This window comes from Quercus robur, chromosome 12 (genome assembly GCF_932294415.1).
Source record: "Quercus robur chromosome 12, dhQueRobu3.1, whole genome shotgun sequence".
Taxonomy (NCBI): domain Eukaryota; kingdom Viridiplantae; phylum Streptophyta; class Magnoliopsida; order Fagales; family Fagaceae; genus Quercus; species Quercus robur.
In genome coordinates, this window is record NC_065545.1 from 9,731,323 (window position 1) to 9,747,366 (window position 16,044).

Here is a 16,044-nt window from a genome sequence, read left to right on the forward strand (position 1 = left end):
AAAGCTAACCTCAGCCACTAAATTCATCCCTTGCTCAACAAAGTTAACCAGAAGGATAGTATTTTTGTCATTAATTAATTTAGAATTTGGCTTAAAAAAAAAAGTGAATTATAGACTTATCTAAATCTAACCACATTCCAATTAAACACTTGGCGCCATCTATATATAATATAATTCAGGGAGATACAATCATCATTAACAAAAGAGTGAATCTAATTTTCTCAACCAAAAAAAGAGTGAATCTAATATTTAAAAATCATTTTGTACAACTATACATTTCTCTCAAATAAATATGAATTTCATATGTGAGGACTACAACATTTTCTTCTCACATTACCTGAGAAGAAGATGTAATATATTAGATATACTCATAATTTTACTGAATGCTGTCCATGAATAAAAAGAATTTAATACTTTTACAGTTCACTCAGTCAAGCACCTAAAAATATTTAGTCAAACCAATCAAATGACAAATTTGTTGATATTTTTATCATAACATTCATGGTTCACATATCTCCTCCATTAATATATATATATATATATATATATATACATATTTATATATATAAAAGGGGTCAAATTACAAGTTTTTTTTTTTTTTTAAGAATGAAATTACAAGTTGTTTTTAGAATGAATGCTCAAAAACTTAGAAATATATATATATATATATATATATATTATAATCAGCCGCTATCAACTATAGTATAAACTTATTTTCTACTATATCTTGGTGGAAAAAAGAAGTGGCATGTATATATGGTCTCCTCAAATCATTTTAACTGCTGATTGGAATAGTGCTAAGACGCTAATGGCTTATGGTATCATTTAAACAATGTGAGATTAATTTAAGACAACACCGACCTTTATGAGTAAGAAATAGTAAGGCAAAAAAAAAAATAATAATAATAATAATAAAATAAAAAAATTAAAAGTTAAAAACCAAGAAATGAGTTTTGAGTAACGCATACGAGTCCTCTACCACCATTAATTCTCACACCTCTTTTTAAGCACTTTTGAGACAAAAAGACAAAATCTTTCTCATCCCTTGATCTTGATCAATTTGGAATGTCTGATTTTATTTTTGGGAAAGCCTATAATAACGAGTTGCAGCACCAAATGGGGATGTCAATTCTTTTGAGATGTTTTAAATTATTGTTCGTTTAGAGCATTCTAATCAAAGGTGTTAAAAAAGCTAAATGCTATTTTTTAGCATTTTTAACACCTCAAGTCATAAAAACATACTTACATCAAAGACGCAAAATACTAAATATTTTAGCATTCAGCTACAGTAAGTTGTTATTGATAACAGCTCACTATAGCTGGATTGTAAAAATAAAAAATAAAAAATAAATTCTTACAACTCTCTTTTTTCTCACTTCTCTCGTCTCTTTCCTCTCTCACTTCTCTCTTCTCTCTCCCGATGGTTTTGGTCTAGCAATTGCGGTTCGATGTGGTCTGATGGTCATGGTGCTGTTCCTGGGTTGTGGGTCATGGTTTTGACTTTGATTTTGGGTAACTGACGGTTGTGGGTCGTGTTCCTACGTCACTGATGATCCAATTGCTGGTATGTCTGGCTAGTGGTTGGTGGCGGTGGATCATGTTCCTGGGTCACCGACGGTTCAATTGATTTTGATTTTTTTTTTTTTTTTTTTGGCTATTGTTTGTGGTTGCGGTGGATCTGGCTAGTGGCTAGTGGCAGCGATGATGGGTGGATGTGGTGGTTGTGGTATGGGTGGATGTGGATGTGGAGTTTTTTTTTTCCCTACTGTTGTTTGTGGTTGCGATGGATCTGGTTGGTGGCGGCAATGGTGAGTGGATGTGGTAGTTGTGGTATGGGTGGATGTGGATGTGGTGGATGTGGAGGTTTCCTTTTTTCTTTTTCTCTTTTTTTTCTTTTTTTCTTTTTTGCTATGTGGTGGGTTTTTGGTGGATGGTTAGGTGGTGGGTTTTGTGGTGACTGTAGGTATTGTGGTGGCCGGTGGTGCTGAGAATAGTTGGGTTGAGGAGAAAGAGAGGGACAGAGGAGAGAGAGAGAGAGAGAGGCAGAAAAAGGAAGAATAAAAAATAATAAAGAAATAATATTTAAATGAAGTGTTAAAAAAAATAGAAGTTTTGATGTAAGGTATATTGTAAAGTGATGTGTTATATGTAATAATGTTGGTTCTTTAGATGTTAAATGCTAAAATTTTTAAGAACTTTGATGAAAATGCTCTTATATGTTAGTGGAAAGTGGAAATCTACACATATGCTACTAACCTTAATCTCAGGTAATGGTAGGACCCAGAAATTGGGCTCAATCATCACTCTTCTTTCTTCTTTTTTACTGCAAATGTTTGATCGGATCCCCCACCACCACTATGGACTATAAAAATGTGTCCGTTTATGCCAATATATCATCCACACCACTCATATATCCTCGCTCTAAACTAGTTGTTATCTAGCAGTACCTGAAATTTCAATTTCTCTGTTGTTGTTGCTTTTTTCTGACACAGAACAAAAGAAAATTTGGGGAGAGACAAAAGGACATGGTCATGGTCTAGCATTGATCGAGTTGCATTTGCAACAAGGGAATATATATTATTAAAAGCACCCAATTAAGAAAGCAGCATATATGTCACAAAAAGAAAACAAGGTGGAGGGGGAGGGGTCCGAGGCTTTAAAGGCCTTGTTCTCAGTCATCGGAATGACATGCTCGGCGTGTGCCGGTTCGGTCGAGAAGGCCATCAACCGGCTCCCTGGGATACGTGAGGCCGTCGTTGATGTCCTCAATAATAGGGCACTAGTCCTCTACTACCCCAGTTTGGTCAATGTAAGTTTAATTATTTGTCTTTTTATTTTCATGTAATGTAATGGTTTTTTTTTTTTTTTTTTTTTTTACAACATATTACAGCGAAAATATAACCTTTAAAGATTTTAAGGGGTTTTCTTTTATAAAAATAAAAAAGGGTAAACGTTACGTGACGTGATTAAGAAGTCTTTTTTTTTTTTTTTTTTAGAATACTAAGTATTTTTAACATACACACTAGGAAAGAGTATAAGGTTTTTTTAAAGAAACTTATAAAAGTGTATATCCAAAAAATGTCTAAGTTTTGAATACACAGCAAAATCTTTGCTATTGACATTGAAGGACAAAATATTACCATGAACCTTTTGGTTGCATATCAAATTACTAAAATTTTACCATTTACACACACCTATTCATCTTGGTTCACATGTTGTGATTGTCATTTCAATCTTTTTTTTTTAATTTTATTTAAAAATAAACACACACACTTAAGGAAGAGGGAAAGAAGTTCTCACATAAAGGCACACTACAAACTCCACTCAAAAGTTATGGTAACTTTTAAGAAAGTGTGAAGTAAGTTATACTATACACAACACACTCTTTTAAGCAATGTGAGATAGTTACCCATTCTTTTTTTCATAAACAAACACACACACACACACACACAAAGGAGAGGGAAATTAATTCTAATACAAAGATACACTACAAACTCTATTCAAAAATCATGATAACTTTTAAGGGATTGTGAGACAAGTTATTTCAATCTTGGGTATGTAAGATTAAGAGTAGTTTGTCATCCCATACTTTTTGATAGCTTACTTTATATAAGTGATACCAAAAAAATTAAATTAAATTATTTATTTATTTACTAAAAAAAAGACAAAAAGTAAAAAATAAGAGCATTCCCATCAGATGTGTCAAATGCCAAATATTTGGCATTTTGCACAACAAACACCAAAAAGAATCACTCACATCAGGTATTTTAAATGCCTAAATATTTGACATAGATGAATATTACCATCTCAAATTTGGAAGCATACTATTCACGAATTACAAAACTTCTATTATTTTTTTATTCACCGGTGGGCCCAGACAGATGTGGGAATTTTTTTCCTTTTTTTAATCAACTCTTCCCTCTCTCCTCTCTCCTCTCTCCTCTCTCCTCTCTCCTCTCACACCTCTGAAACTCTCTCTCTTGTCTACCTTCGTCTCTCCCTCTTCACTCTCATTCTTTTCCTCTCTCATCCTCAATCTACTCTGCCAACCTCAATTCATTGCCATGCTGCTGATCTCTCTCTCTCTCTCTCTCTCTCTCTCTCTCTCTCTCCGCGCTTGTGGCAATGTTTGTAATAATGGTTGGTTGATTTTGATTGGTTGTGATGGGTTTGTAATATTGGTGGGATGTGGTGGTGGGTTTGTACCAGTGGTTGGTTGTGGTGAGGTGAGTTGTGGAGGGGTGCCAGTGAGTTGGGTGGGAGTGGCGGTGAGCTGTTTGTTTTGTATTTCTTTATATTTATATTGTTGGTTTTTTTTTTATGTTATTTTAATATTTGTATATATTATTTTAATGTGTAGAATTGAAGAATAAAAGATGTGATGTACATTAAATTGTTTAAAATGATGTGTTAAAATAATAAAGTAACATTTTTTATATGTTAAAAAGTGGCTAAAAATAACATTTCTTTATAACTATGCTGGGGAACAAGGCTGGCGAAAGCATTATTTTTCATGAGACTCATTTTCTGTGCCCTTGTGATCATTTTCCTAATAATACAAGACGCAACTGTTTGTTTTCTCTACTAATGGCTCAGCTTTTTTCCCTTTCCTGCTTCCACAAACTTTTGCTTTCTTCCTTTATATCTTGAAGATGATTGAGAGACTTGTCACGTTCCCCTTTGTTACAAAATTCGCATATTAAATTATGCAAAACTTTAATAAAAGTAGATATAGCATTATAGCCTAGGTTTGTAGTTTTTACTTTTAGGCCAAGATATACCGTGTCCAAATTGTTAATTACCTGGCCAAGCTACGCAACAACATAAATCTTTCACTTGACTGGTCTTCATTAGCGCCTAATAGGAACTTTAATTTTCTTGGATCATTATTTCTTTCGCTTTTCTGGATCAGACAAGAGACATGCTGTTTTAAGTTGGAGACCCAAATTTATTTGCTTAATTATAAAATCATTACTTTTAAACTTTAAATTTATATATATATATATATATATATTTGAAAGAGGATCCAAGTAGAAAATTCTATATGTGATACCCTTCCTGTTCTAGTTTATATATAAAATATGATAGAATTTTAATATATTGATTTCTCTTTTGTCATCAGGCTAAGATATTAATTGGTTTTTGATGTAAATGAGAATTTTGATCTGTTTCAAGCCCATAGTAGATTTCCTGATATTTTTTTTTTTTTTTTTTTTTTATGAGAGTTCCCTTGTAATTAATTTTAAAACATGTATGCAGTCACTGATTTAATAAAAGCAAGAACCTCAATTGTAAAAGCCTAAACTTCTGACATGTGGCACATTCTTTGAGAGTCTCTTTGTTTTTTTAATTAATAATCCTATAATTACAATGGGGGAGGGAGGGTAAACTGTAATATGTACTGTAATATAATAATTATTTCTATGATTTAGCTATCAATAATTTGGTTATTTTTTTATTACAAGGAATAGTCATTTCTTATGAATAGTTATTCTTTAAAATGAGGAATAATTATTCATGTCTAAAAATGATGTAATAGCTATTCCTTAACAGGTGTATTAATTTTTACAATTAATATATTTATAAATAAACAAACTTTATATATGCACATAACAATTATGAAAATAAAAAATCATAAAAAATAACTAATCTCTCTTTCAAATTGAAAAAATGTTATTTTTTAGGAAATATAATTATATGAGTAAGATATGTCCTAAAATTTATCTTAAATTTGATTTAAAATGTTTTCATTCCATTATTTTCAAAATTCTATTATTGTGTTGTCACCAAACAAATGAATAATAATAAGCATTACATTACATTATTTTATATTCCTTGTAATATCTATTCCTATTTCTATGTAATTACCATTACAGTCTACCAAACATGCCCTAAATGTTTCCGTTAGAAATACCAAGAGGTGTCAACTAGTTAACTACATGACTATTGGTGAGATTCTCTTCATTTAGTTTTCCATCCTAACGAAGTTTACATTTATGTCAAAGTATTAATTTATTGATAGATACAAATGGAGTAAATGCATATATTAATTATATATAGGTGTGCACTAATTATTTATATATAAGGAATTTATATGATTATCCAAATAATAAGAAAAGTTCTTTTTTTTTATATATATATTTCGAATACTTATTATGAAAATAATAATGATGCATCAAAAGTTAAAAAGAAAATTTAATGATGCGTGCAATCAAGAATACTTAAAAAAGTGTATTTTAAATTAGGCAAAATAATTAAATATAAGTAAATCCACTAATGTAATATTGTCATTTTTTTAACTATATTAAGTGGTGCATTAATTATTTAAAATTTAAATTTAAAGTTATTTTTCAAAGATTTATATAAAAAAGCAATTGACTTGAAATATGACATCTTTACTCAAATTTAATTGCTTTTGCAACAAATGAAACAAATTTCAGTAAATAAAAGACAAAAATAGATATAATAATGCACAATCAAGAATGAAAAAAAAATAATAATAATAATTGATACACTTAAGTTAGTGAAAATAACAAATTATTTGTCAATTCACTCAAGCAACAGATTCATATTCTTAATTTATTAATTTTACTCATTTTTATTTTCTCTCTTTCTAATGACATGTAATATAATTGCTTTTTTCTTTTTTTAATCCATAATATAATTGAATTTGATTTCCTAGTTATTATAACATATATTTACTAAATATTGTACACAGGCCACAAGATAATTTCTTATAAGATATTTTAAAATGCACTATATATTACGTGGGATATCAACTAGTTTATATATTATATAATTCATGGATTTTAGCAATGTGCATGCTAGTCATTCTTTACTAGTAACATTTAGCTGGGAATTTTAGTTTGCAAACAATTGCTTAAAGTTTTGTGGTTTTGAAGTTGCGTTAATTTGGTTCTCAACTTTTATCATTGTTTGTAATCATTTTATAGGAGGAAACAATATGTGAGACAATAGAAAATGTGGGATTTCAAGCCGCAGTGATCAAAGATGAAACAAATGAGAGATCCACACAAGTATGCAAAATTCACATAAATGGAATGACTTGCACTTCTTGCTCCTCCACTATAGAATCAGCTCTGCAAGCAATTTTCGGTGTACAAAAGGCTCAAGTGGCCTTAGCAACTGAAGAAGCAGAAGTTCATCACAATCCAAAGTTCGTTAGCTACAATACACTATTGCAAGTCATAGAGGACACTGGATTTGAAGCCATAATTATTAGTACTGGGGAAGACATAAGTAAGATAGAGCTTAAAGTTGATGGTATAGACACTGATCACACCTTGAAAATGATTGAAAAGTCTCTCCAAGTGATTCCAGGGGTTCAAGAGATAGTCATATACCCTGAATGCAACAAAGTTTCCATTTCTTATGAACCGGATATGGCAGGACCAAGAACTTTCATCAGCATCATTGAGTCAACTGGGAGTGGACATTTTAAAGCAACAATATATCCTAGAGAAGGAAGAGAAGCTCGTAGAAAGGCAGAAATTAAGCAATATTATAGACTCTTTTCATGGAGTTTGGTTTTTACGATTCCCGTGTTTTTAACATCCATGGTTTTCATGTATATACCTGGAATTAGGATTCTATTAGATAAAAAACTATACAATATGATGACTGCTGGTATGCTCTTGAGGTGGGAGCTATCTACTCCAGTGCAATTCATCATAGGCAGGAGATTCTACATAGGGTCCTATAAAGCTTTGGGCCATGGTTCTGCTAATATGGATGTTCTTATTGCCTTGGGAACAAACTCAGCCTACTTCTATTCTGTCTACTCACTCTTTAGGGCTGCTTACTCTAGAGATTTCAAGGGTACAGATTTCTTTGAGACTAGCTCAATGCTTATTTCATTTATTCTATTAGGAAAGTATTTAGAAGTTTTGGCAAAGGGGAAGACATCAGAGGCCATTGCCAAGCTTATGGACTTGGTACCCGAAACAGCTATATTGTTAACTCTGGACCATGAAGGAAATGTGCTAAGTGAACAAGAAATTGATAGCCGGTTAGTACAAAAGAGTGATGTGATTAAAATTATCCCCGGCGCCAAAGTTGCTGCAGACGGTTATGTTCTGTGGGGGGAAAGCCATGTAAATGAGAGCATGATAACAGGAGAAGCAAAAGCAGTGGCAAAAAGGAACGGAGACAAAGTGATTGGAGGAACTGTGAATGAGAATGGGGTGTTGCACATCAAAGCAACTCAAGTAGGTTCTGAGAGTTCCCTTTCACAGATTGTTCGTCTTGTTGAGTCAGCACAGATGGCTAAAGCTCCAGTCCAGAAGTTTGCTGACCACATTTCCAAATATTTTGTGCCTCTAGTATGTGTTACAAATGCTCTACCCTTCTACTGATTTTTTTTTTGGTTAAAGTTTGTACTTAGTATTGTTTTGTTTAGGGAAGCCTTTGTTAACAATTAACGTTCTTTTGCAGGTCATTATGCTTTCATTTTCAACTTGGTTTGCCTGGTTTTTGGCTGGAAGTTTCCACAGCTACCCAAAATATTGGATACCATCTTCCATGAGTAGCTTTGAGCTTGCACTGCAGTTTGGGATCTCTGTCATGGTCATAGCATGCCCTTGTGCTCTAGGCCTAGCAACCCCAACTGCTGTTATGGTTGGTACTGGAGTTGGTGCATCTCAAGGGGTACTAATTAAAGGTGGTCAAGCTTTAGAAAGTACACATAAGGTAGCAATGTGAAATTCATCTTCGAATTTGCTTATTTATATGAAAATGACGGACATTGCGCTCTATCCACGTTACTTCGTATTGAATTGCTTAATAATAATTCTGCCAATCAACTTAAATCTGAATTTATTTGAACTTCAAATTTTTTGTAGGATACTGCCAATTACTTAACTTGAGGAAACTTGAGGAAATTATCTTTCCCATTCCTTAGAAACTGTATGTTTTCCACTTATCATTCTAAGGTTTACATCCTTTGTATCTGTTTATTCTTGTAGGTGAACTGCATTATGTTTGACAAGACTGGGACTCTTACAGTTGGGAAACCAGTTGTAGTTAACACACAAATTTTGAATAATATGGAACTTCGAGAATTCTATAAGCTCATTGCTGCAACTGAGGTACGCCTCTTTTTTTTCCTGTGGAATGCCTTTTTCTTTTAGAGACCTTATCTTTGTAGCAAAAATGACATTATGCAACTCTGGAATTGATAATGTTGGCTTGAAATGTCTGTCTCAGGTAAATAGTGAGCATCCACTAGCCAAGGCCATTGTGGAATATGCCAAGAAATTAACAGAAGATAAAGAGAAACCTGTATGGCCAGAAGCACAAGACTTTGTCTCCATTACCGGCAATGGAGTGAAAGCTATTGTTGAGAACAAGAAAATAATTGTGGGCAACAAGAGCTTGATGTTGGACCAGAACATTGCCATTCCAGTGGGTGCTGAAGATATGCTTGCACAAGCTGAAGGCATGGCTCAAACTGGGATTCTAGTATGTATAGATAAGGAAGTCGCCGGAGTCGTGGCCATATCTGACCCACTTAAACCAGGTGCTAAAGATGTCATTTCCATTCTAAAGTCCATGAAAATTAGAAGCATAGTGGTGACAGGTGATAATTGGGGAACTGCCAATGCCATTGCCAAGGAAGTTGGAATTGAAACTGTTATTGCAGAAGCCAAACCAGAGGATAAAGCAAAGATAGTGAAGGATTTTCAGGTACGTAAAGAACATCACTTAGTGCAAGATTGGTTTTAAGCATGGATATATGCCATACCTCTCCCTCCATTAATATCCTTTTGCAGACTTTAAATATCATTGACACAATCATAGCCTAGCCCCAAGCCCAAGTGTTGTTATATGCTTGAAGACTTTAAAACATAGACGTTCTTTTTTCTCATTCACAGGCTTCAGGCTACACTACGGCAATGGTAGGAGATGGCATCAATGACTCACCAGCACTTGCTGCCGCAGATGTTGGAATGGCCATTGGTGCTGGCACAGATATTGCTATTGAGGCAGCTGATATTGTTCTCATGAAAAATAACTTAGAGGATGTGATAACTGCTATTGATCTTTCCAGGAAGACCTTTTCACGTATACGTCTAAACTACATTTGGGCTTTGGGATATAATCTGATTGGCATTCCAATTGCTGCTGGGACCCTTTTCCCATTAACTGGATTTCGTTTACCACCATGGATTGCTGGAGCTGCAATGGCAGGCTCTTCTGTCAGTGTGGTTTGCAGCTCTCTCTTATTAAAGAATTACAAGAGATCACAAAAGCTGGATAACCTGGACTTACACGAAATACAAATTGAATAATCGACAGTGATGGTTTTGATCCATATTTGTCCTCATGCATATAGGAGTTAAGGTCCGTGGCATAAATTTAGGCAGTGTTGATTAGTGAAAATTTGTAAATAGAATAAGGTTAAAATATCGTTTTAGTTTTTATATGTTGAGTCACAATCAATTTCGTCTCTACATTTTAATAGTAATCAATTTAGTCTCTATATATATATATATATATATATATATATATATATCTAAAAACTGAAGCACAGAGTTTAATGTTGCCGCGTTTTTGTTAAGCCATATTAGCGCCACATCATCAACCTATTTTCAACATTTTCTCTCCCTTTTTAAATTATTTTCTCCTTATTAATTTTGCCACTTTACAATTACACATTCTCCAACATTTACTTATTTTTACCTTTTTATCTCTCCACTACTCTATACCTTAACCTAATTACAATTTCTCCATCCTTTCATCTTCCTTTTATTTTGACTCTTCTTCTCTCCAATTTTTTTACTATAAAAATTTGTTATCTATTCCATTCAATCTATATTTTGCTCACACAAAAAAGTGAATACTCTCTCTCTCTCTCTCTCTCTCTCTCTCTCTCTCTCTCTCTATATATATATATATATATATATTCTTTCTTTTGGTGGATATTTAGTTCTTTAGATTGATGAATTTTTATGTTTAATTAACACTAATTTAGGTTGATATGATTTGGTTATATTTTAATTTTTTATCTTTTTAATTTTATTTTCTTTGTTTGTTAATTACATGTTATCTTATGAAACTACATAGGGGTGGCAAAATTAGACACGGCCAATAAACTTGACACAACATGATACGAAATTAGTAAGTTATGGGTTGCTTAATGGGTTTGTGTCATATTCAGGTTGACACAATTGACCCTTTTAATAAATGGGTTGGGTTAGTGTTCATCATATAGAACCCATTTGACCTGTTTAACCCGTTTAATTAATGACATTTTACCAATATACCCTTCAAACCCTAAGTATATAAATTTATTAGTTATTGTGGTTTATTTTCTTTGACATATTATGATTGACTATTTGTGATATTGTAATATGATTTAGTTTTAAATGATTATTTGTGATGTAGTTACTCGTTAGTTTTGAATTTTATATTAAAAATATTTATTTGTTTGGTTTTTCATAATTCATATTAATTTGGTTAATACTAAAATTTTTTTTTTTTTTTGTTTTGGTAAAATTTGATAAACAGGTCGACATGACTGACCCGTTTAATAAATGGGTTGTATTAGGGTCAAGGAATCTTGACCCATTTAATAAATATGTTAGGTTAGGGTTGACCCATATAGTTGAATACTCATAAGTCGACACGACACAAACCCGACATGCGAACACAAATTGCCACCCTTAAAATTATAGAATCATTTAATGTTATTCTATTACATAGCATGACTTTAGTGTTTATAACTATACATTTTCTTTTGAATATTCTTCTACTCATTTTCTTTTATATAATTTTTTTATTTGTCTCAAATTCTCTTCCAGAAAGGTGATTGTTTTCTCTCTCTCTCTCTCTCTCTCTCTCTCTCTCTCTCTCTCTCTCTCTCTCTTATTAATTCTTTCTTGCAACTCTATTTTAGATTGATGAATTTTTTTTTTTTTTTTTGTGCCTCTTCTTTTGGATGATACACTTTGGTGGTGTGTTTTTTGAGTTATATATCACATATACTCTCTATCCCTCTTATAGTTTTGGTTTGAGTTAATTTTTAGATATTTTAGAAGTGAAATAATTATGTATTTGAATATCTCTATAAATTATTTGAATAATATCAATTGTAAATTTGTGATAAGATTTGGTTATTATGAAAATCTTCTTAAAAGAATGAGAAATTCAAATAATTAATTTTGGAACTCAAAAATTTTAGTTGTACGTAGAAAAAAAAAACCATAACACTCTATACACAAGTTTGAATAATATAGATCACTTGAAAAAAGAATACTATTTTTATCTTTTATCTCAAAAAAAAAATAATGGAATAATATTAATCAAATGCACCTATTTTTTTTTTTTTTAACTCAAAATAATGATTGATGTTGTAAGGACCAGATTTGAGTCTCTGGCCCAAACGATGGATGGACCTAGGCCCAAAAAGCCCAAAACAATGAATTTATAGAGAGTGGGTCAAAAACCTGGGTAAAAATAAGTTGGATCACAAATAAAGTTGGCTTAATAGACAAGAACAGAGAAACAGATTGAATTAAATTAGAGAATATCATCCTCGGCATAGTCCGAGGAGATCAGTTCTTATATACTCCTTACAAGTTTGGTTACAGAGTTGGTTCTTGATTGCTACAGTGTTACTTTTGTGATTTTGCAATCCCCTATCCATGGAGGATCTCTTACATTATATAGTTCCCTTTTGACCATTTTGATCCTACACTTATTTATTATTTAAGCTACTACTCGAGTGTTTGTCCCATCAGACACCCTTTTAGGCCTTCTGTGAGTTGTGGTAGTTAAGACAGCACTGTTTAGGCGTCTTCTTCACATAAATGCGGCTAGAAAGTTAGCTGCAAGGCATTTAATGCGGTGGCAGCAGTTTTTCCTTAGATATTTCCTAGCTCCCATTCTTCTAGTACGTTCAAAGTGCACGCCCCTCTCAGTAGAGTTTCCTAGAGGGTCATTTTGGGCAATAGAATATGCATTTGATCTGTGTTTCGTTCATCCGAGGAGACAATCCTCCTCGGACCACCTTTCTCAACCTCTCCACTTGCATGTTACTTATAGAACTCTGAACTTGACATCCTCATTGTTGTTTATCCGTCCTTTGACTAATCAACATCCTCGACCACAGCCCCCAAGGCCTAATATACAATTTTGGACCCTTATCCCTACAGATGTATTTTTAGAGATGGAGAGATGAAGAATAATTTTAAAAATAATATCTCCAGTAAATTTTATAAAATAAATCATATATTATACCACGTTACAAAATATTGTATATTCCCACGCATTGCGTGGGTCTGCGACTAGTTATTTTTAACTTGCAATCAATTTGATTTCTACTATTAACTCACTAACGAAAACACCTATGTAGCAAATAGTGTATATTGTTGGCACACTTAAAGATGATGTAGTGATGTGCTACTAAAATAATCTAGGGTAGGCTAGGTGAAATTTCTTGGTCTCACGAGAGAAAGAGGGAAAGATGCATAGGGTTTTTGAGTTCTTTATATATATAACCAACTTAACTGAGATAGAGAAGGTGAGGCTTTTCAAGGAAGCTTCAATCTTTTAAAGAAGTCAAGAGCTTTAGGCTATAGAAATTAGACACTAGACAAAGAAATTGAGGTGACTGAGTGAGAGAAAGTCTAGAGCTTCAACCAAAATGAACGAAATGGAGGTTTAAATGACCTATCTAAAAAGGAAAAAGGGAGATGGACTGATGGACATGAATGCTTGGCACTAGCCCAATTAGATAAAACAATAATAATTAAAGCCCTTTAATTTTGGTTTGGACAAGTGATCCCAACTCCCAATTAACTAAATGATTAATTAGATATATGTTTTTTTGCCAAATATCAAACTTATAACCAAGCTCATAAACAAGTCAAACTTGACTTGCTTGGTATTAAGCCCTATTGTTCATGAATAATACTTTTTACTTGGGCTCAACTTGTTTATTAAACAAAGCCTAAACAAAGGCTCAAGTTTGAATTATTTATAAACAAGCAAATATGAATGAGTTTTTTATATAGTCAAGACTAAACAATTTTATGAATGACTTGAATCATTTATGGTCCTACCTACTAAAGCCTGATTACAACAAAACTTTCTTCCTAACATAAATTGACACCACTTTAAGATTAATCTATCAAATTATTATGATTATGATTTGAGTCCTTTTTTTTAAGAAAATATTGGACCTATTCAACTGTGTTATCGGACAAGGACAATATATATTTATTGCAATAAAAAAAAAAAAAAAAAACAGTTGACTTGTAAACTAGTATAAGATTATTACATATTTCAATTACATTGCTTGATGAAGACGGAGCAATCATATAATGTCAATAGGTAATATAAGCTATTACAAAATTGTTTTCGCTTTTTATATTACACTAGCAGCAGATCCACAAGATGCGTGAGAATAAATATATATTATATATGGGGCATGTAATATATAAAAAGTAAGAATTATTTCAAATATTGTCTATTTAAAAAAAATGATTTCTACAAATATTTTTTTTATGTTTTTATCTCTACAAATATATCATTCTATTATTTTTTGTGTGTTTGTTTAATATTTTTTAAGGCGAATCATATTCTTCTAACTTTTTTTGTAATGTGTTATATTTGCCTAATATACAACTAAAATTTATAAGTTTCAAAGATATTATTCAAATTTCTCATCTCTTAAGAAATAAGGAGATTATCATAATAATCAAAACTCATCAAAAAATTACTATGTTATCTTAACCAAAATTAAAATGAAACCAAAGGAATAAAAGATATACTTTATAATTAATTATTACTCAAAAACAAATGGTAGGCATATTCAAATTCATAGCCATGTAGATTTTTTTATATATATAAACTGAAATTTCTATTTAAAAAATAAATAAATAAATAAATAAAAACTAACTATTAACCCAAGCCAAAATTCAACCAAAACTATAAGAGAGAGAGAGAGAGAGAGAGAGAGAGAGAGAAGGCTTTATGATGGAGAATTAAAAAAACACAATACCAAAATACAAACTAAAAAAAAAAAAAAAACCATCAACCTTTAATTAGAGTTATAAGAAATAATAAAAATTCACCAAAAGAAAGTAGAAAGAGAGAGAGAGAGAGAGTACTCACAGTTTTTGTATGAGAAAAATATGGATTAAATAAGAGAAATGATATCAAATTTATCAAAACAAAATGGGGAGAAGAATAGTCAAAATATAAGAAAGAGAAAATGATGAAAAAAAGTGTAATAGAAAAGTATAGAATAGTGGGAAGATAAAAAAAAGCAAAGAGAGAGAGGAAAGGTTAGAAGAAATATAACAGTAGATGTGGACTAACAGGGGGAAAAAGATTTTTTTTTTTTTTTTTTTTTTTGAGAATAGGGAAAAGAAAAGTTTAAAAAAAAAATATAGAAAATAAGTTAATGATGTAGCTGCTGATGTGACTCAACAGAAGCGTAGCAATAATAAATGCTACGCTTCAACTTTTAGATATATATAGATTCGTGGAGATTAAGTTATGTCAAAAGCTAAAAAGTAAATTGCCTAGTTACTTCTTATTCCATGCTATGACTTTGTCTAAATAGAAGCTCCAAGCCTTCAGCGAACAGTTGGTTGGTGCCATGTGAATTAGGGATTCATTGGAATGACATGAAACTTCAAATTTTTTTTTTATATATATATATATATATATATAAGATAGAAATTTTACTCTAACTTAATTTAAGTGTATATGTATGTAAAATTTCCTTCTGGAAACTTAAATCCTGGCCCTTACTCCCCCACACCCCACAAGCACTTATACTTGTCGAGTGACCATCACACCAAAGATATGCGGTAGTCTTCAAAATTGTTGTTAGTAGTTGGTGACTTTGTTGTATTCTGGAAGTGATTAATTTCCGTTAGCAAACTCTTTCAAGTGATTAATCTTTCGAAAGTGACTCAAACTTACATTAATTGCTTTTCCAATTATAGATTCCCTCTCAACTTTCTAACAAAATAATATTCTATTTCTTTGTCATTGCCTCTTTTTTAGAAG

General features: G+C 31.8%; 1 protein-coding gene across 1 annotated transcript; it reads left to right on the plus strand.

The window, feature by feature from the left end:
• The first annotated feature begins 2,379 nt into the window (after positions 1 to 2,379).
• LOC126709656 (probable copper-transporting ATPase HMA5) lies at positions 2,380 to 10,501 on the plus strand. Its single transcript, XM_050409966.1, has 6 exons — positions 2,380 to 2,809; positions 6,954 to 8,342; positions 8,455 to 8,709; positions 8,985 to 9,107; positions 9,226 to 9,705; positions 9,894 to 10,501. The coding sequence occupies exons 1-6, from the start codon at positions 2,612 to 2,614 to the stop codon at positions 10,308 to 10,310; spliced, it is 2,862 nt and encodes a 953-aa protein (XP_050265923.1). The 5' UTR covers positions 2,380 to 2,611; the 3' UTR covers positions 10,311 to 10,501.
• Positions 10,502 to 16,044: the final 5,543 nt, after the last annotated feature.